The 21,685-nt window shown below is 49.6% G+C and overlaps 3 protein-coding genes across 3 annotated transcripts in view; 1 reads left to right on the top strand and 2 right to left on the bottom strand.

Annotated features, from left to right (window-relative positions):
* Positions 1–534: 534 nt before the first annotated feature.
* On the bottom strand, positions 535–5,828 carry PARP3 (poly(ADP-ribose) polymerase family member 3). The gene is made up of 11 exons (XM_023935473.2): positions 5,010–5,828; positions 4,135–4,373; positions 3,812–3,937; positions 3,219–3,410; positions 2,718–2,853; positions 2,254–2,480; positions 1,956–2,114; positions 1,731–1,808; positions 1,322–1,499; positions 977–1,123; positions 535–879 (listed from the first exon to the last, which is right to left on the bottom strand). Exons 1-11 carry the CDS (start codon positions 5,542–5,544, stop codon positions 710–712), a joined length of 2,187 nt encoding a protein of 728 aa, XP_023791241.2. The 5' UTR covers positions 5,545–5,828; the 3' UTR covers positions 535–709.
* Positions 5,810–21,411, top strand: RBM5 (RNA binding motif protein 5). The gene is made up of 24 exons (XM_023935471.2): positions 5,810–6,534; positions 6,644–7,088; positions 7,272–7,427; positions 9,374–9,443; positions 9,923–9,996; positions 12,296–12,379; positions 12,793–12,853; positions 12,997–13,062; positions 13,210–13,370; positions 14,404–14,501; positions 14,993–15,080; positions 15,306–15,383; positions 15,477–15,549; positions 16,072–16,157; positions 16,476–16,554; positions 16,801–16,892; positions 17,413–17,577; positions 18,047–18,193; positions 18,274–18,345; positions 19,076–19,255; positions 19,467–19,541; positions 19,977–20,074; positions 20,160–20,289; positions 20,792–21,411. Exons 1-24 carry the CDS (start codon positions 6,518–6,520, stop codon positions 20,915–20,917), a joined length of 2,721 nt encoding a protein of 906 aa, XP_023791239.2. The 5' UTR covers positions 5,810–6,517; the 3' UTR covers positions 20,918–21,411.
* Positions 5,819–21,685, bottom strand: part of GNAI2 (G protein subunit alpha i2) — an 80,491-nt gene continuing 64,624 nt past the window's right edge. Inside the window, exon 9 of the mRNA XM_086845309.1 lies at positions 5,819–5,828. The gene's annotated coding sequence lies outside the window, so the exon portion shown is untranslated. The remainder of the gene's footprint in view (positions 5,829–21,685) is intronic.

The following is a 21,685-nucleotide window of genomic DNA, read 5'->3' as shown; positions in this document are numbered from 1 at the left end:
AGTCCTTCCACAGGAACAGCTCAGGTCCCTGGGGCTCAAGGGACAGAGCCACAGGCAGGTCTGCTGCAAATCGTCTCCACTGGTACATGGATGCTCATGGGGAACAGGGTAACACAGCTGGGAGTTGCCCTTCCCTGGCAGCCTCAGCACCTGGACAGGCGCTCAAGGGACACATGTGAGCACAGAGAAGGACCTGGCACAGGTGCCAGGCTGGGGCAGGACAGCAGGCGTGGCATGAGGCATAGCACTAGAGGGAGAGCAGGCATTCGCCCTCAGGATGGATGGATGGATTCCTCTATCCCCAGGCAGGGCAGCAGATCTTGCTCATCCTCTGTAGCTCTGATGCCAAGGGGTGCCCATGAGCTGTGTGCCTTGCTAAGGTGACGAGAGCAGCTGGCCTCTCAAAGACACCAGCTTTTACCTGAAGGTTTCAGCCCCTCCAGAGCCACCTGTGCCATCCCTGCAGGGACCCACTGACACCCTTCCCTATAGCACACCCGCCTTGCTGGGCAGGAAAGCAAGAGCACTGCTCGGTCTCGGTGCAAGGCGCAGTGATTTTATTCATGCTCAAAGCAAGCTCAGTCCCCACGCCAGCCTGGCCCTTGCCAAGCCCCAGGTGGGGTGGCCAGAGAGTCCAGATCACTGTGCTCTGGGCTTATAGGTGTCACCACCTGGTGCTGGGCCAGGGCCGTGGTGCTCCCAGGCACCCTCAGAAGCGGATCTGGACAAGGTAGCGGATCCGACATTGGCTTTCCTGGTAGATGAGGTACTCGCTCTGGCTGAAGGAGGAGTCCTTGTAGGCAGGCATGGAGATGGGCTTGCCCTGGCACACCAGCACCTTTTTTCCATCCATCAGCACCTCCTTATCCTGTGCAGGATCTGGGCCAGAAGACACCACACCACCACATCAGACTGAGATCTGGCCTCTCTTTCCCCCTGTCCTGTGCCCACCACACCCCTCCTGCCCCAGGCTCACCTGGCTCTGTCTGGCCACAGGCCAGGACACTGTCATAGCCAGCAGGTGGCTGACACAGCGTGGGGTCATCACGGGTGATGCGGTAGGGCTTGCCCAGGGCCACCTCCGTCAGGAACATGATGCCAACCCTCTCAGATGTACAGCCCACTGCCATGGGAGAAAGGGATGGGGGTGATAGCACCATCCCTGGTATTCCCACCTGGCTGTGCCCAGGCCATGCTGGGACCAATTGCCATGGCAGGGAAGGCGCTTGGCAGGCCCACAGCTGCCTGACAGGGGTATGCAAAGATGGCCAGGTTCACACAGACCCATCACAAGCAGCCCAGCCCATCCCAGGACCCTCACCATAGCAGGCTGATTTGCTGTTCTCGGAGGCGAAGTAGATGCCCTTGCCCACGCGCCCGCCCGAGTGGGGCATGATGCGCAGCCCACTCTTCAGGATGGCCGCCACCACCGCAACGTTGGTGCCATGCCAAAGCAGGCGCCGGTGCTCCAGGAGGTCATGGGCCTTGAAACGCTCACCCTGGAGAGATGCAGAGCTAAGGGCTGTCCACACGGGGACACAAGGGTGCCCAGGGGTAGAGGACTACCGCCCACCTCCCCAGTCCAGCCCTAGTGCCTGGCTGGAGGGGCAGGAGACTGGGTGCCTGTTTGGCCCTGGCCAGCTGGGCTGAATCCCTTCCTGGGTGAAGAAATCCTGGGGTGCAACTGTGGCATTCCCACTGTGATATGGGGAGAATCACCTTGTCCTCACCTCACCATCTCGGGCCACCTGCCAGATATTGAGGATCTGGAGTTTGTGACCGGTCTGCTCCACGTAGGTTTGGATCAACTGCCGAGGGGGAGGCAAAAAAGCTGTGTCACTCCAGGCAGCCATTGCAGCAATGCCCAGGGTCCCCCTGGGACAATAGGAGCCTTTGGGGTGCCTGCAGGCCTGACATAAGTGCTTCCCATTATGGGACACTGGAACAAGCAGCACCTGGTATTCCTGGGAAGCCGGGTCCAGCAGGGAGAGCTGGCAGCAGAGCAGGGCATAATCCTGATCCAGCGGATGGACAACTCCTTTCTCCTCCTCCTCCTCCTCCTCCTTCACTTTCTGTGCCTGCAGGCTCTGTGCCACCTCAATGTCAGCCAGCACCTGGCAGGGACAGAGCAGGGACATCCTCACCACCAGTGCTGGGCACTGCGCCGGGGAACCAGGGCAAGCCCAGCCTCCTGCCAGCAGCCCCTGTCCCACGGGGAAGGGAAGCCATGCACCGTGTGCTCTGGCATCTCACCAACAGCATGTCCTTCTTGGCACGCAGCAGGTCAGGGGAGTTGATGGGGGGTGGCCGCGCCCGCCCAAAGTTGTGTGGGATGATGGTGTAGAAGCGTGAGGAGAGCTCCTCCAGGCGAGAGGCCTGGGGGGGCTGCTCCCTCAGCACTGCCTCCAGCTCATCCAGTGCCTCAAAGCCCCTCGCAATCTGCTGCTTGCTCAGCTTCCCCAGAGGCATCTTCTTCACATCTACAGGGGAGGGCAAGGTGAACCCATCCACCCCACTCGCTCCACAGCTACTTCCCAGAACCTCCAGTATCACCATGGGCAAGTGTGGGCACCCAGCATGGGGTGTCCACAGTCCCATCAGGTGCCAGCATATCAGAGGGGATGCTCTAGAATCCATCAGCACCTCTGCCCTGTTCACCTCCTCACCAGCACCCTGCAGCCCAAGCTCATGTCACCCATCAACCCATCACCTCCTACCGATATTCATGGTCTGCATGGCATCCTGGAACATGTCACTGCTGAAGATGAGGGACACCAGGTCCTGTGTGGCTCTGTCCAAGGTGCAGGGCAGCACCCGCTGCTTGCAGACCTTGCCCCCATCCATGGTATCCACCTGCAGACACCCCACATCAGCTGCGAGCCTGCAAGAGCCTGTGGGAGCAGTGCACCAGGGCTGCCCACCTCTGTGAGGAGAGCCTGGTGCTGGGGCAGCAGAGCATTGGGCAGGTGCTGCCTCCGCAGCTTTCCACAGCTGATGCTCCACAGAAGGTCACATTTCTCATTCAGGATGCCCTCCCCCTCCATTTTAACCCACTAGCCCCATATCTCTGCCTGCAAGCTGTTTCAGCATGCACCCAGACCCCTCTCAAAACCCATCCCATCCTGCTGACCCTCTTGGATGTCCTCGTGTTCAATGGGCCCGGAGTGTGATGAGGATCATCGCACCACGGTGACAACCTGGGTGCCCGGAGTACTCACCCTGAGGACAGCCTCCACCTCCTGCCCAGCCCCTGGCTGCACCTCAATGAGCGTGTACTTCCCCGGCTGGGCGATGAAGTTCTCCCTTGTTGCCCAGCTGTTCTTGGTCTTCTCCCGAAATTTCTTCTCAAAGTCCTTCTTGGCAGCTTCCAGGGAGGCACAGGGCATGAGCTTGAACTGGCCTGCCTCCCCCTGGCAGTGGACAGCAGTAGTCAGCAGCTCCCCTGCATCCCTGCTCCACCAGCCCCATGCCAGTGGGAGCAGGCAGGAACAAGGGGGGCTGTGATAGCAGGGCTTGGAGCCACAGGCAGGAAATGTGCTGAGCCACTAGCTCAGGAAGACACCCCAGGACTCCTTGCTGGGCTGTCACACACACATTCACTGCCGGGACAGGTGCCACATGCCCCAGACAGCCTGACTATGTTGTATGGCAATAGGTCCTTGAAGCCCTCCCATTAAAGTGCTGTAGCAGGACACTTGGGTGCTTGCTTTGGGACTAGGGACCACCAGGTTCACCCTCAGTTTTTGGGGTTCTGAAGGCAGGGTGGGGGCAGCAGAGGTACAGGGGATGAGTGATGCCTGGGTGGACTCACCACGCGGCCCCAGCGGGTCCAGACGCTGTAGGCACCATCATGCTCAAGGAGCTGGATGATGTAGAACTTGTTGTTGTTGGCACTGATATTGGTCTGGTTCAGGGTGCAGTCATAGTCCTCATAGACCTACAGTGAGTGACATGGCCTGGGCTGGCACCTGGAAGTGTTTGGTGAAGGAGAGGGTGCCAAAACGTCCCAGTGGGAACACACAGGGGTCTGCAAGGAAAATTTGGGCTCAGTCTGTGTCATAGGGCAGGGGCTGCTCTGAGACTCCTCCAGCCCTCCTACCCCTGCCCCTTTAAGCACCTCCATCCTGCTCTCACCTGAGCACCTGGTGCTGTGCTCAGGGGGCACAGTCCATCAATCGTGGCAGGCCGTTTCTCCTTGGCAGCAGTTTTCAAGGTTGCCAAGGTGGAACTCCAGGTGTCATCCTCTTCTTCCCCTTTCAGTTTCTTTTCCCTGCTCTCTGGCTGCTTCAAGGAAGAAGCTGTGCGCTTGGAAGCCATGACTGAGCTCCCCCGATGCCACGGAGTCAGAGCAACCTTAATCCCCCAGAGAAATCCTTGGAGACAGCAGAGGGAGAGGTGAGAGTTGCCAAGCTGCCCCTCTGGGAAAGTCTGGTGGGCTGTGCCTTGCTTTCCCTATGCCTTCAGCCTACAGCAGGGCTGAAGGAGGGGATGTGGCCTCTGCCCAAAAACTATCTCAATCTTTTCCCTGTGTTCAGGGTGGGTGACCCTCTCAACAGCCTTCAGCCCTTGAGGGACCCCAAAGTGGAAAGAGCCCAGTGACACAAAGCCAAGGGGGAGCACAGGGGGACTCAGCTGCTTGCATAGCAAACTTGGATCAGGAGAGCTGGAAGAGGATCAGAGTCTGGCTGGAGAGGGTCTGCTGGCCCCCACCTCCCCTCACTAGGAACCCCCAATGCACAGGAGTGTGTCCCCAAGGCTCGCCCAGCTCTGTGCCCCCAGGGAAATGCAAGACGGGAAACAATGCAGTGACACGCCCCAAACATGAAATGCTATCCCCCCGAACATGAAATGCCATCCCCCCAGTCCCTCTCGAGACCACTGAAATGCTCTGGTATGGGCGGGGGGGCTTGGACAGCCCCTGTCTGCTATGCCCCCTGTCAGTCCCAGCGGAAGAGAGGGTGCTGGGGACAGCAATGGGAACAGAGGTACAGACAGCAACCATGTCCTACCTGCTCCCGCTGCCCAGGGCTGCCTGCCGAGGAGCTGCCGAGAGACTTCAGGCTGGTCAGGCAGCTTGCCCAGAGGAGAAACTTTTTCCTTAGGCAACACCCACAGATGACAGCGAAAACAGCTGACATACCTCTGGGTAGCGCATGCACCCTGTGACAGGCCTGCCTGCTGTTTCCCTGCACTGCCTGCACTGATTGTACTGCCTGTCTGTCTGTACTGCCTGTCTGCCTGTCTGTCTGCACTGAGTGTACTGACTATATTGCCTGTCTGTCTACACTGCACTGTCTGTACTGCCTGTCTGCACTGCCTGCACTGATTGTACTGCCTGCACTGATTGTACTGCCTGTCTGTACTGCCTGTCTGTCTGTCCTGCCTGACTGCTCTGTACTGCCTGACTGCTCTGTACTGCCTGCTCTGCCAAGGAGTCCCTGGATGAAGTATGACCCTGACACCACCCTGCCCTTCAGCCAGCCCCATTCTGCCATGCCCTGAGATTACCAAAACTGTCTTGAAAAAAATTAAAGATGGCACCATTTTGTGTGCTACTTATCTTTTCTTGGGCCCCAAGCAAACACTCAGGGCTAAGGGTCAGGCAGTGAGGAGGACCTGACTGCATATGAACGTGATTTGAAGGGTTCTCAGCAACCTCTGCCTGCTCCTGCCACCACATGGTGTGCTCCGAGGGATGCGGGTCCAGGAGTTGTGCAGGAGCAGGGACTAGCGCCAGTGTCATGGGAACAAGGCAGAGGTGCCCTTTGTACTGGGAACATGGAGAGGACAACGTTGCTGGAGCCAAAGTCTTGCTGGTTTTGCAGCTCCTGGGCTTGGCTGTATGACCCAAGCATGCAGGCGGGGGTACAGTGCCATGTCCTCCACTGGCGGCAGAAGAGATTCACCTTAACTCAGGCAGGTGCTCCCCAAAGGGATGGTAGGCCATGACAACAATTTAGCTATTGACAGAGGGGAGAAGCTGGGGTTCTTCACTCTGGAGAAGACACCACAAGAAACTTAGAGCCCCTTCCGGTGCCTAAAGGGGCTCCAAGTCGGCTGGAGAAGGACTTTGGGTGGGGCATGTAGTGATAGGACAAAGGATAGCTGCTTTAAACTGACAGCAGTTTTAGCTTGGACGTGAGGAAGAAATGCACTGTGGCGAGGCACTGGGACATGTTTTACGGAGCAGTTTCGGCTGCCCCATCCCTGGCAGTGTCGAGAGTCAAGCTGGACGGGGCTCTGAGCATTCCGGGCCCCTAAGTGGGGCAGGCCGGACCCCAGGTCCCTTAATGGCGGCAGCCCCCCCAAACTACACTTCCCGACGTGCCTCACGGCCCCGGCGCCTGCGCCCCGCTTGGAAGCTTCCAGTCGGGGCGCGAGGTGGTTGCTGGGTAGAAGACGGGCGGTCCCTTAGGCGCCATTTTGTGGCGAGGCAGCGAGAGGGGTTGTGCGGGTGTGCTTGGCGTGTGGTGCCGGATAGTGCTGTGCCGGGTGCCTGCGGATCCTGGGCGGCGGCATGGGCTCGGACAAGCGGTGAGTGGCGGCGGCGGCGGGAGGGCGAAGGGAGACGGGAGGAGGCGGGCGGTGGTGGGGGTCGCGGCGGACGCTTCACGCTCTGAGCTCGGCCCGCTGTGCCCCGCAGGGTGAGCAGGACGGAGCGGAGCGGCCGCTACGGCTCCATCGTGGAGAGGGAGGACCGCGACGAGCGGGAGTCCCGCAGCCGGCGGAGGGATGACTACAAGAGGTCCAGTGAGGAGCGCCGCGGTGACCGCTATGATGACTATCGCGACTATGATAGCCGAGACTACGACAGCCGAGACTACGACAGCCGCGATAGCCGAGACTGCCGCGACTACGACAGTCGGGACTACGACAGTCGAGACAGCCGGGTCTGCCGAGACTATGACAGTCGCGACAGCCGCGATTGCCGAGACTACGATAGCCGAGATTGCCGCGACTACGACAGCCGGGACAGCCGAGACTACGATTGCCGGGACTACGATAGTCGGGACTGCCGAGACTACGACAGTCGCGATAGCCGAGATTATGATAGAAACTACGACAGCCGCGATTACGATAGCCCCGAGGTGAGCGGGGTTGGGGGGCCGGGGCCGGCACTGCGGGGCGGAGGGCACCGGGAGCGGGTTTAACCCGGGAGCGCTGCCCGAGGCCATGGGGACCAGCCCCGGGCAGGCGGCCGGTGTCCGTGTGGCACTGTGGGGACACGCTGCAGGGAATCGCGGTGGCTAATCCTGGGCGCTGGCTTCCAGAGGGAGCGGGAGCGCAGGAACAGCGACAAATCAGAGGACGGCTACCATTCCGATGGCGACTACGGCGAGCACGACTACAGGAACGATATTAACGATGAAAAAGAAAGCAAGACCATCATGTTGCGTGGGCTCCCCATCACGGTTACGGAGAACGATGTGAGTAGCCGGGCAGAGCTGTGCCTGCCTTGCCCCCGGGCAGGGCCGTGCCGGAGCGGCTGCTGCCATTTTGTTGAGCGCTGCATCATGGTGGCCCCTCTCCAGCGCTGTCGCGCTGCCATTTTGAGTGCTGAAAGCATTTAAACTCCCAGTGTTAAGTAATAGAGGTCAGTTCAATGTTAGTCAGTCCCTTTCAAACGGAACAAGCCGTAAATACTCGTTTTTTCACGCGTGTTCGAATGCTTTCCTAAGAGTGGATTTTAAACTACGTGCTCTTTGCTGTTTTTCTGTATGGGAGGGAAGAGGCAGATATTCTTTTTTTGCAGCTTCGCCCCGCTGCAGGGAGGGGGGAGGTGGACAGAGACAAAGAGGTGGCACTCACCAATTTTTCTGGTCTTTCTCGAGGCCAGAACTTGTGACCGATGGGGTCACACACAGTCACCGAGCTCCTTAGCGGAGCACAGCACCGCACAAAGCTGCTTTGTGTGGGCACAGCTGTGGGAGTCAAAATGGCTGCTGCCAAGCTGACGAGCAAGTACTGTCGAGCTTGCTGCTTGCTTGTCTAACTTGTTTAATAAAAAGATGTTAAAGCTTTAAGGTTTTCTTATTTATGGTAAGGTTTTTGTTTTTTTTTTCTTGCTGGGTTATTTTGGTTACCAAGCTATGAGCCCACAAGTCTTATTTGAGGGGTAAAAACTGAGCTAACCCAGTTTGTTTTCAGTCAAGACTCCGCCTCTGCCTCCAATGTGCCGATATGCTTCAGTTGCTAGTGCAGAGAATATATTTGCACCATTTCTATAATGGAGACTTTTTCCTTTGCATTTTCATTGATTACTTACTACCCTCCTGATATTGAGGGTTCTGAATCACTAGATATTGCTCTAATATTTTCATGAGGATTTGTAATCAAGCGTAGGTTCCTGCATACAAATGAGGCAGCCCAATCAGACATTACACAGAACACTTTAGAACAGTTCTTCTTCCTGAGTTATTGATGTAGCTCTACAGTTGTGCAATAACTGTAGCATAATTTATATGAATGTTTAATTCTTGACTCAGAGTGTATACAGTGCATTTTGGAACACAGAGTAGAATTCTTAAGTTAACATTACTAATGGTTGTTTACACAATTTTCATTTTTTCCCTGCATTTTTCATAAGAAAAATTCACTTGCATATCTGATATTATTTCCAGTCAGCATATAAAAGGGCAGCTTTAGATAAAGTTTGATTCTGCTGAGCAGCCCTATTGCACATAATGTCATTTGAATTCTGTGAAAGCTGCTGAAAAACCTTGTGTCTTTTACTGTAGAATTAAAAAATTTGTTGGTGTTTGTTTTTCCTCCATGCCTCTGTACGGTGACTGAGGTTGCCTGTGCTGCAGCAGCTTTGTTATAGCTGAACAACTGACATTTATTTAGCTTCTTCTTTAATGACATGGTGTTTACAAATCTACTTTATCCTGAAAAGCTGATTTGGATCAGTTAGAGGATAAGATCTTTAGCATGAAGTTTAGGAGTACATTCATCATGGAGCCTTGCAGTGCTGGCTTCTTGTTTTATCTTGCTAGGAGTGAAAGGTATTTAGACATGCAGGGAGAAGGATACCAGCAGTGTTCTTCTTAAAAACTTGGGGTCGTGCACAGTCTTTGCCAAATACTGTCCAAGTAATCTCAGAACACAGGATTGTAGGAATTCAGATTCTGGATGATCCAGTGTCCTCAGTGAGGATTACAGTTGTGGTTTAGCATGTAGCAAAAGATTATGTGGACTTTGATGCTCATCAGTCCTCTGCTGGGTTCTCAGTAAATGTTTTCCTTGTCTCTGAGATGGTGTTGAAAGTGTTGTTTTGTGTATCTCTTGCGCGGTACTGCAAGGTAGCTTATTTCTTTGACTTCTCTCTGCCAAATTGTGAAAATTTTAACTGTTGGATCAAAATCTCCTGCAGATTCGTGAGCTTATTGAGTCCTTTGAAGGTCCTCAGCCTGCAGACGTGAGGCTGATGAAGAGAAAGACAGGTGAGAGCTCTTAATCCAGTTTTTGACATCACCTTCCTCTTCCCCAGCCCAAAAGAGTATCCAGAATTGTCCCCAAACTGCAAGCACATGCAATAAAAATAAAAAATAAAAGGTTTGCCATGGCTAAGGAATGTGGCTTTTTGGAAGACTTAGATAGCTGGTCAACATGTTAAAAGAAGTCTGTCTACAGGGGGTTTTGTTAACAGGTATTGGTAAGTAATAATAGTGTAAACCCATTTAATAGTTTGTAGTCTGTTGCATGGTTACCCTTAAACATGGATTCAAATCAAGTGAAATGTAGCCAGTTAAGGCAGCTTGGTTCCTTGCCATGGCAAAATAACAAGCAGATCCCAGCAGTTGACGTCGCATTTGTAAAGCTGCTTTGTCATGAAGTAATGAAGCAGTTGGAGAGAGATTCACCTGTTTTAAAGGAACTGACTAACACAAGTATCCCGTCTATATCTGAATGCTGTCTCTAGGTGTAAGCCGTGGTTTCGCCTTCGTGGAGTTTTATCACTTTCAAGATGCTACCAGCTGGATGGAAGCCAATCAGGTTGCTTCACTCACCAAGTCTAGATATTCCTGAAAATGGAACAAGTCTGTACAGTTTAACAAAAAAAAAAAAAAAAAAAAAAGAGGTGGAAGGAGTGGTTTGTTCCATAACAGTGATTTAAAGAATAAAAGCTTTGTATATATTAAAATTTGTAACATATAAGGTAAAATTAGGAGAGAAAGTTCTACTTTGGTAAAAAGTGCCATTGATTTAAATGACTTGGTTTCCATTTAATTGGCTTATGAAGATTTAGCTAGTAGTCATTAGAAAATCTTAGCTTATTTCCACTTGATGTTTCCTTCTCTGTTGTCAGAGAAGGCACCACATCTCTGTATTAAATTGGTGTTAACCCTGAAAGAGAAGTGTCAGTTCCTGGCAATAATCTGTTACCCCAGTAAAAGAGGGGCAACTGGCTCTTCTAGAGGAAAAAGCATTCATTTAAACTAAATCAGGCAGAGAGTAAGATCTCATATCTGTTAGGCTCTGTATTTTGGCTTTTTTGTTGCTATGACTTGATAAGGAGCCAAAATGCAGTAAGAATCCTCTAGTTTGTTTTCCCATGAGATTTTCCTGTAGCACTGCAGTTTCACTTGCTTTTGCTACTTTTTTGAGTATTTGTAACCTGTTTTAACAATAGAATTTAAAAATACTCCCAAAGTGAGCAAAGTGTGTTAAATCACTGATTTTTCTTGCACCTGAATATTTGATGCAGCAGTCCTACAACAGCAAACAGACTGTTTTTCTGCTCTGTTCATGTTAAAATAAAGAAATGGCACCATAATGGGATTCATGGCAGTTCCAGTAGCTGGAAGTTGTCATATGCCTTGTGCTGGAATAGCATTTCATATATCCCACACTGTGGGTGAGTTCCCCAGCCAGAGAGCAGCTCTTGAATTCTGTTTTCCTGATGTGCTGCTCAGTATGGCAGGTGGCTGCAGGGGAAAGACTAAAACAAATAAACTAATGCTGAGCATATTTTCAGAAATCGATTTTTTTAATATATACAAAGCTGTATTGATGCATAATTTATTATAATACTCTCAAATTCACTCCAGTAACCAGCCACCTTAGTAGTAGGGAAAACATAGCCTGTCCCCAGCAGCCGGGCTGCTGACTGTTAGATGACAGAATGATGTATTGCAACTATGCCAGCAGCCTTGTTTCTATGTGTGCACATCCAGTGAGTGCTGGGCCCTCCAACCCTCCCTCCTGCCGGTAGGAGCAATGGCTTTGCCCTATTTAGTCGTGCAGAATGTAAGAGCCTTGTTCATGCTACGTGCTAGATCTGTGTCAGACCCTGTTATCAGAAAAGCCACCGGTCCTGACACTGTGGTACCTCTGCAGAAAGCAAACCTGCTATAAAAGTGGTTCTGCCATTGCAGTGTCTGGGGTGTGGCCTCTAATATGCACTTCCTCACATGTGCTTCCACCTGTTTGACCAAAATATGTTCATAGCCATATTTTGAAAGGCCATTCTGCATACCCACGCTTGGCAAAGCGTGAGGCTGAGAGTCAAGGCTTCTTAATAGCTGTAAATTCCTAACTCCTCTGAAGTCAGAGTGAGAGGACATGCTGAAAGCATTATGAACTTTTCCTACCCCTGGAGAAGCTTCACATGCAATCTAGTTACTCATTTTGGAGAGCTCCTGCCTGAATGAAGAACACAAACCTCTTGTGCAGGCTTCCAATTGAACTGATGCAATAGTCAAATGAAACCACTCATGTTTCCGTTGATGGCATTTGTAATCCAGCCTTCAAGAAGTCTAAGCAGGGTCCCTTTGGGAGGAATTACTGTATTTTCAAGGGGACACTTCTGAAGTATGCTTGGAAAAGTAAATCCAAATGTGGTTAAAAGGTCTGGGGTGTTTGGAGTAGGGGACGAAGTGAAGCAGTCACCTAAGGACATGTTTTAAAAGTCGCTCAGTGCTATACCAGAAGTGAATAGAAATGTGGGGGCAAAGAGACTCCTAAAAATGTGTTAATCTGAATGCAGCAGATTAGGACTCTGTCTCCTTCGAGACACTTTCTGGTTCCATGTCAGCGTTTAGTGTTTGGCAGCTTTTTCTACACTCCCTGATTCTGTTTATCTTTGCTCCACATCCCATTCTCTTACTGCCCTCGTCCTCCTCTCTGCAGGATTGGATGGGCAGGGTGTAGGTGGCGGTGGTTGTCCTCCACATCCTCCCCATATGTTGTCCATTTAATTCAGGAGCACTGATTCCTCCGAAGGGTGCTCTGCCATGGGAAAATGGACATGTGTGTCTTGATACAGGAATAATTGAAACCACTTCTTTTGCAGAAAAAGCTGGTGATCCAAGGGAAGCAGATTGCAATGCACTACAGCAACCCAAGGCCTAAATTTGAGGACTGGCTCTGCAACAAGGTACAACACATGTTTCTGTGGGAGAGTTTGTCTTGCTCTAGAGCGCTCCACTTTGTTCAGTGCTTTAAAGAAAGTGACACCTGAATCAAGCCTGCTCCTGCTCCCTCCATGAAGTTAAATTATTCCCCAGCATGTGTTCCCTTCTAACGCTGCTTTTTGTAGTAGTGACTGTGCCTGGGATTATAAAGACTACACAGTTAACTAATTTGGGATGACTAGGGAGGAAGTATCTGGGATGTTCTGAAAAGCTTCTGTGGTGCAGAGAAGGGTGGCTTTCAATGTTCTGGATTATTCTGGTGGGTTTAGCTTTGTTGTGTTACTTTGTGTGAATGTCTGGGGTTTGTTAGTGTATAGCAAATGCAGCATTATTAAAATTACCCAAGTTCTTACTAGGCTTCTTTTGTTTGTCCCAGTGCTGCCTTTACAACTTCAGAAGGAGGCTAAAATGCTTCCGCTGTGGAGCAGACAAATTCGGTACGTTACCATGATCTCTTCCAGTTTTGTGAGAAACTTTCTGGCCTATGTAGAGTTCCATGTAGGTTCTAGGCTGGCTTATGAAATGCTGAGCTTGAAGTGAATGAGCCATGTCCTGACTGAAATATTTTCTCCTTACAAAGATTCAGAACAGGAGGTACCACCTGGAGCAGCAGAAGCCGTTCAGTCTGTGGATTATTACTGTGATAGTAAGTGATCTTTGACTTACTATAGAATGTGAAATGTAAACACACATACTAAAAACCCTTTCCATACCTCAGCCTGCCAGCTGAAGGACTTGAAATACTCTGCAAAACCATGGTGTGCACTGCTAATGTCATACTTTCTCTCCTCAGCCATCATTCTTCGAAACATTGCTCCTCACACAGTAGTGGAATCCATCATGACTGCCTTGTCTCCATATGCATCTCTGGCAGTCAATAATATTCGTCTTATCAAAGACAAGCAGACTCAACAGAACAGAGGCTTTGCGTTTGTGCAACTGTCTTCTGCCATGGTGAGGATCTTAATGGTGTTGGGAGGGAAGCAGCTGGTTAACCTCCTTCTCTCCCTGCAGCTTTTAGAGCCCTAAGCTGTATGAAGGACTGGCCCCCTTCTAGGAGTGTTGATGGACACAGTGTGTCAAAGCTGATAATATGTAGCTGCAGTTTGAAAGGTGGTGGGATGTTGGGAGCACATTGAAAAGCTATTTTTGTGGCAGAGCTCTGATCTAGATTGCAGCCTAGCTTCGTGCTTGGATTGCAAAAGTACTGGTGCAGGGCCAAACTTTGTTGACAGATTCTAAGATCTGGGGCATACCATGTGGGAACAGGTGCATAGAATTAGGCTTCTTCCACCTTGAGAAGAGAGAAGGAGGAGGCAGATGTTGCTTTTCTCAGCAGCATCCAGTGAGAGGGTACATGGACAGCAGAAACATATTCTCAAGGATACATAAGGATAGGACAATAGGCAGCAGCCATAAATTGAAATACAGGAAATTGCAGAGGTACAAGAAAAGCCTCCTAAGTTTCAGGGAGGTCATATGCTGGCATGGGATCCCTGAAGGGCAGTGAATCTATGTTCCTGGATCTGGGTGTGAAACTGAGGGATGTGACATAGTGGTGAACTTGGCAGTGCTAGGTTAACCATTGGACTCGATGATTTTAACCTAAGTGATTCATTGAATCTGTACGTCAAATTTGAGCAGCAGTTTGGACCTGCTTCAGTTGGAGGAAGGCAGGTGGTTGTGTTAAAACAAGTGCCTAATCTCAGTTTTTGGTGATGGCCCATTTGGAGTAATTTGTGTTTTGATAAAGCTAAAATTTTGGAACATACTTAATACTTAGTGACCCAGGGAAATGCTCAGTATTTTCACATGGGCTGTAGAGGGTCTCACTGTGCTCTTCTGCATGTGTGTAGGATGAGGAGATGGAGGTGTTTTTACATCTTTATCTCTTTCCAGTGCCTCTGCTTGAAAAAGTGGAGTTGGGAAACTTCTGAATCCCCCTCAGTAAACTGCCTTTCGTAATAATGACTATTTTGTGTTGTAGGATGCTTCTCAACTGCTACAGATTTTACAAAGCCTTCAGCCACCGTTAAAAATTGATGGCAAAACAATTGGTGTTGATTTTGCAAAGAGTGCCAGAAAGTGAGTTGTGATAGCAGTCAATTGCATTTTTGGTTTTGTTGTTTTTTTTTTTTACTCACACACCCACCCCTTCCCTTTATATTGGATGTTTTCTTCTTGTTACCCAGGCTTTTATTAAGCTTCTTAACTCTAAAGTTTTGCTTCCTGTAAGTCGTTAGAGTTGCATGCATCCTGCTATTCACTGTATATTAGGAGAGTGAAAGCAGTGTTCCCCACACCTCTGTTTCCAGTCCTCTGAAGATAACACTGTAATTGATTGTGTGCACAGCACATTTGTTTCCTTGGAGACCTCCTGACTTGTTACTGACCCTACAACAATGAACCTGAAGTTCCTTTACTTGCCGAGCAGTGTTTTGGCTCATTTGTTACATTCTGAATGTTTTATGACTGGCAAGAAATCCCTGTGTGAGGGCAGACCCCACCTCCTTGCATAGGGAAACACTTCAGTAAAAAGCAGTACTTAATCAGGTGCATGGATTTTGTGATTGCAGAGACCTGCTTCTTCCAGACGGTAACAGAGTCAGCGCTTTCTCTGTGGCAAGTACAGCCATTGCTGCAGCTCAGTGGTCATCTACTCAGGTATGATTTGGAGACTCTTACTCACAGTCCTGCTTTCCTGAAAATTAAAATACACACCATGTAATTGCCCTGCTTGCCATGTGCTTGGTTGAACTGTTTAATGGCTGATCCAGCCATGACACATCTGGTCCCAAATCAGTTTGGAGCCTAGGCAGTGGGCTGCATGAAATTATTTAATAAAGTTGTTCACCTGTCCCTGACAAAAATTACCTTTTTGAATTTCAGCCACAGACTGGAGAGGGCAGCACCCTTGACTACAGCTATCTCCAGTCAGGACAAGATGGATACTCACAGTATGCTCAGGTTAGTAGTAGAGATGGTGCTTTAACCAGCAGATTGTCATAATTTGGGTATGCAGATTACTCACCTTGTGTTGTCATTCATTTTCCTTTACAGTATTCCCAGGATTATCAGCAGTACTACCAAAATCAAGGAGGAGTGTTGGACACAGACTCAGCTACCATATCAGGTAGTGCTTCCAGCATCTTAGAAGCAGTTGTTTGTAATGATAATTTTACAGCAGTATTTTGCCTCAGCCTTTATGTTACTTTGCTGTGCAAAAGAAGACTTGGCTCATTTTGCTCTCAGGATGTCTGAATGAGGATGCATTACTAGAGAACTGTAACAGATTTGTTGAAGTGGAACTTCTTGTGCAAGATGAGAGAAAAGCCTCTGTTTCAGACTATTGACAAAGGCCTTCAACTTAGGATAGTGGTGTAAGCAGCTCTAGCAAATGTTCAGCACTAACAGCTGTAGAGGCCAGAAATTGCTGACTTCGGGAGCAGAATATTTCCTCCTGAAAAGGAAACTATTTCTTGTCTGGGTAGAAGATACCCACTGTGTATCTATCTCCTTTTGAATGTTTATTGCCTTGTTCGGCTGCTGGAGCTGGAATTAATAGCTGAAACTATAAACAAAGTAATTTTAGCCCTAGGATGCAGTACTGTTTTACAAATTCATTCGTTTATGCATTGCTGCTCTCTTTTGGCAGGAGCTCCGGTCACTACGACAACAGCTGCAGTTGTGTCCCAGAGTCCTCAGCTGTATAATCAGCAGACAAACTCACCTGACTCTCCAGTAATTACAGCACTGATAAGTCCTTGCTTTCAAAGCCTGGGATATATGGCTTAGTTATAGCCTTTGCTTTTTAAAATGGGTGGTACAGCAAAGCTTCTGGGTGTCCGTGGGTTAGTCACAGAGCTTGTGGTCATAAGTCACCTGCCATTTCTTCTCTGGGATGGTTTTGTTCTTTGCTAAAGGTGAGTGCCAAGCATGCTGCTGAGGAGGAGTTAGCTGTCGTACGCGTAGGGTGCGCTGCTCACGCCTTGGCTCGCTGTCCTTGTTTTCTCGGTGACAGGTTTTCTAATTGAGGTTTGTGGTTTGTGTTTTTTTCAGACACAATCAGCACCACCTACCACTAGCACTCAGGCACAGGCAGCTCCTCCGACTGGCGTAGTGCCTGGAACCAAGTACGGTAAGTGCTCGGGAGCTGCTCTTGGGGACAGGTTTCTGTCACTGTAGCAGTAAAACTCTGCTTTGGCCAAGTGCTCCATCACTGTGTCGTGGTGAAGCTGCCCCTGGAGAGCGTTGGCTGCATGGGTGAATAAGAGCCCTTTACAGACGTGGCTGCTATAATCTCCGAATTTTACCTGAAATGTAGAAAGATACCTGTCTGAATTCGTCTGGAACGACCATGTCCCACGCTTTAATTTTTTTACAGCTGTCCCTGATACTTCCACCTACCAATATGATGAATCTTCAGGATATTATTATGATCCTATAACAGGGCTCTACTATGATCCTAATTCCCAGGTAAACACAAGTTCTTCCCACATGTCTTAACTGTTAAGGTCCATTAGTTCCCTATCATCATACGAGTGACATTTGAAGTGCACAACATACCAAATGTTGCAGATAACTCTCAGCAGTGTGTATAGGGCTGGGACTTGATTTCCCTCTGGTACAGCCCTGCATTTTTCTCTCCTGTTCCTTAATTTTCCTCCACGTTTGGCCCACATAGGATTAGCACTTGTCACAGCCACTGTAACAGCTGTTTTGTTGCGGAGTGCCCAGCAAAGTGCACCCAGCTCTGGGCTCTGGTGGGTCGTCTGTTGGGAGAAGCAAAAGATTCTCCATAGTGCTGTGTTTGGGGACAGAGGCTTCAGCCACTTCCTGCCTTTCGACTCCTCTGTGGAGTCTACAAAACTTGTTTGGACTCTACAAAACGCCTTCCCGTGTGGTGCAGTAGTGTGAATCAGCTTGCTTGGGTTCTCCCGTGGTCACTGAGCTCGTGTGAGGTGTTTAACTGTCTGCCTCTCCTTCCCTCTGGCAGTATTACTACAATGCCTTAACCCAGCAGTACCTGTACTGGGATGGCGAAAAGGAAACCTACATGCCTGCGGCAGAAGGTGTCACGTACCAACAGACAGCTACCACAACCACCACCAAAGAAGTGAAAGAGAAGAAAGAGAAGCCTAAAAGTAAAACAGCCCAACAGGTAAAAGACAGAATCAGACAGTAACTGGGGTAGTCTTCTCTGTGAAATGGGATAATACTTCTTTTCCATGACAAAGGAAATCCGAGGTTATTCAATGGGGTGCATGCCTTCAATTTGCAGGCATTGTGGGGGTCTGAGGAGAGGTGGAGTTGGCAAGGCTTCAGTGCAGAAATAAGCTCTGCATAGGAGGAGTGCTTATGGAATCCTGCCAGGATCAGTGGGAGTATAACTGAGCCATCACTTAGAGGATTAGCTTGATAAGAAGGGTTTGTACAGTAAAAGCAGCAAGCTGTGTTATCTTTGAACACTGTATACCGGGGAACAGCTGCACTACATCCAGTGTCCCATGGTTTAAAAATAAAAGATAGTGGGTTGACTTGTTCTGAAACTACATGTGAGATTGAATGGGTGTCATAAGAGATTGATAGCTTTGAGAAGAGCTGTGTGAGCAAACCACTCTGCATTTCAGATTGCTAAAGACATGGAACGCTGGGCAAAGAGTTTGAACAAGCAGAAGGAGAACTTCAAGAATAGCTTCCAGCCACTGAGTACCAGGGAGGAGGAGCGAAAGGAGTCAGCAGCTGCAGATGCAGGCTTTGCCCTCTTTGAGAAAAAGGTGAAAGTGCTGGCAGTGGTGTGTGGTGGGGGGTCGTGTGACAGAGAGCTCCATGCTCATGGCATTCTTGTCTCATCCAGGGAGCTCTGTCTGAGCGACAGCAGATCCTGCCAGAGGTGTTGAAAAACGGGGATGATGAAAATCCACTAAAGGTGAGTATGATGGAGAAGCTCTAGCTAATACTTGCTGTCAAACCCAGATTTCCATGGCATTACCTGTAAAAAGTGGTGCTGATGATTGCAGTGGTGTGATGCAAGTGCAGTAGGCTGGGTGACTGTGATAACTGTGGACAGCTGTGATGGTTTTTAGCCTTGAGCTCAGTTGGGGTTTTGATGTTTCTGTATAGGGTCTGCTTAGAATTGTTTGGCTAGTGGGAACTGTCTTGCAGCCACTGTGAGTTTGAGTTGCTGTACTGTAAAAGTGTGGGCCCATTAGCTTAATAGAACAGGGACCCTTGAAACAGAGGTGGCAGAGAAGGCTGAAATACTAAACACCTTTGATTCAGTCTTCAGTGCCGAGGCCAGCCGTTAGGAATCCCTGACCCAGGAGAACGTGAGAAAAAGAACTAGTACTGTGAGAATGACTGAGCGCTGGAGCAGGTTTCCTAGAGGGACTGTGGAGTCTCCTTTCCTAGAGATGCTCAGAGGTCATAAGGACACAATCCTTAGCAGTATGTGCTGGGGCAGACCCTGCTTAAGCAAGGCAGTTGGACTGGATGACCTCCAGTGGTCCCATCCAACCTCAGGCATTCAGTGATTTCATCCTTGGTAATGGGAGCATGCTGTTCCTCCTGTGATAAACCTCTGCAGCCTTTGTTCCCTCTTTGTGCTCTGTGAACTGTGGCACTGTTGCACTCCCCTTAATGCTGTCTTTCCTTTTCAGCGTGGCCTTGTGGCTGCCTACAGTGGTGACAGTGATAATGATGAAGACTTACTAGAAAGAATGGAGAATGAGGAAGAGAAGCTGACTGACTGGAAGAAGATGGCTTGTCTGCTGTGCAGAAGGCAGTTCCCAAACAAAGATGCTCTGATTCGGCACCAGCAGCTGTCTGACTTGCACAAGGTAGTTACACTGCGTGGTGAGGAACATACTGGGTTGTTACAATTCAGTATGTAAACCAAAGCCATGAGGCATGTTGCTGTTTGGAAAACTGTTTCTCTTAAAGCAAAAATCTGCAGGTGGATTGCTACTCTCCCAAAGGTTAGCTACCTCATTTGAAAAGAGCTGTTGCGTATTTCACGTTGTTAAAGTGAATCTTATCTTCTTGTTTCAGCAAAACATGGATATATATAGGCGATCAAAGCTTTCCGAGCAGGAACTTGAAGCCTTGGAGCTGCGTGAGAGAGAGGTCAGTGTTGAGATGAGCAGATGAGTAGCTAATGGAAAACCTGTGCAGGTGATCTGCTGAGCTCTCCTTATCCTGACACACGTCACTTGAGATAATCCCAACCCCTTTTCCAGTCAAGGTTCAGAGCTGCTGCCCTATTAGATGGAGAGGAGTGTCCCATATCCCACAAATACAGCTTAGCATGGATGGCTCATTCCACCTCTAGCTCAGGGCTGCCAGGCTGGGACTAGAAACCTGCAAGTCTCTTCTTGTCTCAATGCTGGTTGAGATGGTGCTCCAGGAACTTGGGTCTTGGGCTCTGCTGTTGGTGGTGTTAGTATTAGTGCAGTGGTAGTAGTTTGCCTTCTGTAGAAGCAGGTGTTTATCTGAATCCCATAGCTCAAAGCTGAAAAAAGACATCTTAAAATCCATGCTAACTATAGTTGCTTTATGCAGATGAAATACAGAGACAGAGCAGCTGAGAGGCGGGAAAAGTACGGCATCCCTGAGCCCCCGGAGCCCAAGCGCAAGAAGGTCTACGATGCAGGCACAGTGTAGGTATCTGGAGGCTCCTCAGAGCTGCCTCAGTGCACCATGAGCAGTGTGGGCAACTTGTTAACTCATCTCTTCTTCATGCAGGAATTACGAGCAGCCCACCAAAGATGGCCTTGACAACAGTAATATAGGGAACAAGATGCTGCAGGCCATGGGCTGGAGGGAAGGTTCTGGCTTGGGGAGAAAATGCCAGGGCATCACAGCACCCATTGAGGTAAGTCAAGAGGGATGTATCCTAGAGGAGGTTTGGTCCCATTGTTTTTGTTCTTGTTTAACCAGAAGTACTTGCTGCTGAAGAGCTCTGGAGGAATAAACTGCCAGCCACAGCAAAGCTGCCTCTGTTTGTATTGGCTCCTGCTCATGTTTGTCCCATCAGATGCTGAAGCAGAGGCAGGGCTGTGCCTTCCTCCCTTTGGCACTTGACTCCTGAGGCACTGTAGCCCAAGTACCCCAGGAGGGACTGCCCTCCATCCTGTCATTGGCATACCTGGCCTTGACTGTTAGGAACTGTTCTGTGCAGTTGGAGTGGGGCCAGAGTGGCATGTGGAATGGGGTATTACATGTACTTCAGTCTCTTGGTGTCCATGATGGTACTGATGGCTATGGAGATCCCCAGGAAAGCTTGGGAAACTGGCTGGATTGATGGGATTTTTGGTGGTGCCCTCATTGTGGTCTGGCTCGCTGCAGAGCTGAAGTGTGTCTCTCTTCCCTTGCAGGCCCAAGTAAGAATGAGAGGAGCTGGCTTGGGAGCCAAGGGCAGCTCCTACGGTGTCTCCACGGCAGATTCGTACAAAGATGCGGTGCGGAAAGCCATGTTCGCTCGCTTCACGGAGATGGAGTAACCCCTCTGGCCTGCAGAGCACTTCTTGTTAGCAAGAACTGACTGTTAAACTCCATAGCCTTGGTAACCTGGCTGTATCCTGGTTCTGGTTTAGAGTTGACCATTTCATTCCCTTGGATGTTGTCCCCTGCTCGGCATGTAACAAACACTTCCATGAGCAGATTGAACTGACCCAACTTCATGCTGGAGAGCTCCTGGTTAGACCAAAGGGGATGGCTGATCTTTGTACGGTCTTGTAAATAGTGTAATGTATTCTGTGTTTTAGCGTGTTGTCCAGGTGCTGCTCCTGCCCCCTGGAACAGCAGCAGGACCTGTTAGCTGTGCTTTCAAACTGTCTCTGCTCTCCTTTTGTTGTATTGTCTGTCTGGTTTTTTTTTTTTGAGAATTTTCCTGTACATTTTGTATGATACATCTTTGTATAGACTTTTTGAAGACTTTGATTCTAGTTGCCAATTTGGCTCATTTCCAAATGAAATACATCCAAAAATTACTCTATTTCTGTTTCTCAGTGGGTGAATGAAGAATTAAGTTGCCAATGCTACTTGTCCTGTCATTCTGCTTCTTCCTTGATGAGACTTCATCTTGGAGTCTCCATTCCATTGCAGCTCTCCACTCGCCTCCCTCCTTACATTCCTATGCTGTGCTTTATTCTCAGCATCTTTCTCACAGCTCCAGCATGGATGGTGGCTGCTGGAGCGTCAGATCTCTGTAGCCCTTCTTGCCATCACTGTAGGAGCAGGAGCAGAGCAGCAGTAGTGTCTGCCCTTGG

The sequence above is a fragment of the Cyanistes caeruleus genome, chromosome 11 (assembly GCF_971803275.1).
Source record: "Cyanistes caeruleus chromosome 11, bCyaCae1.hap1.1, whole genome shotgun sequence".
Classification (NCBI taxonomy): Eukaryota; Metazoa; Chordata; class Aves; order Passeriformes; family Paridae; genus Cyanistes; species Cyanistes caeruleus.
Note: the sequence above shows the minus strand (reverse complement) of the source record. Positions and strands in the feature narration are given on the sequence as shown.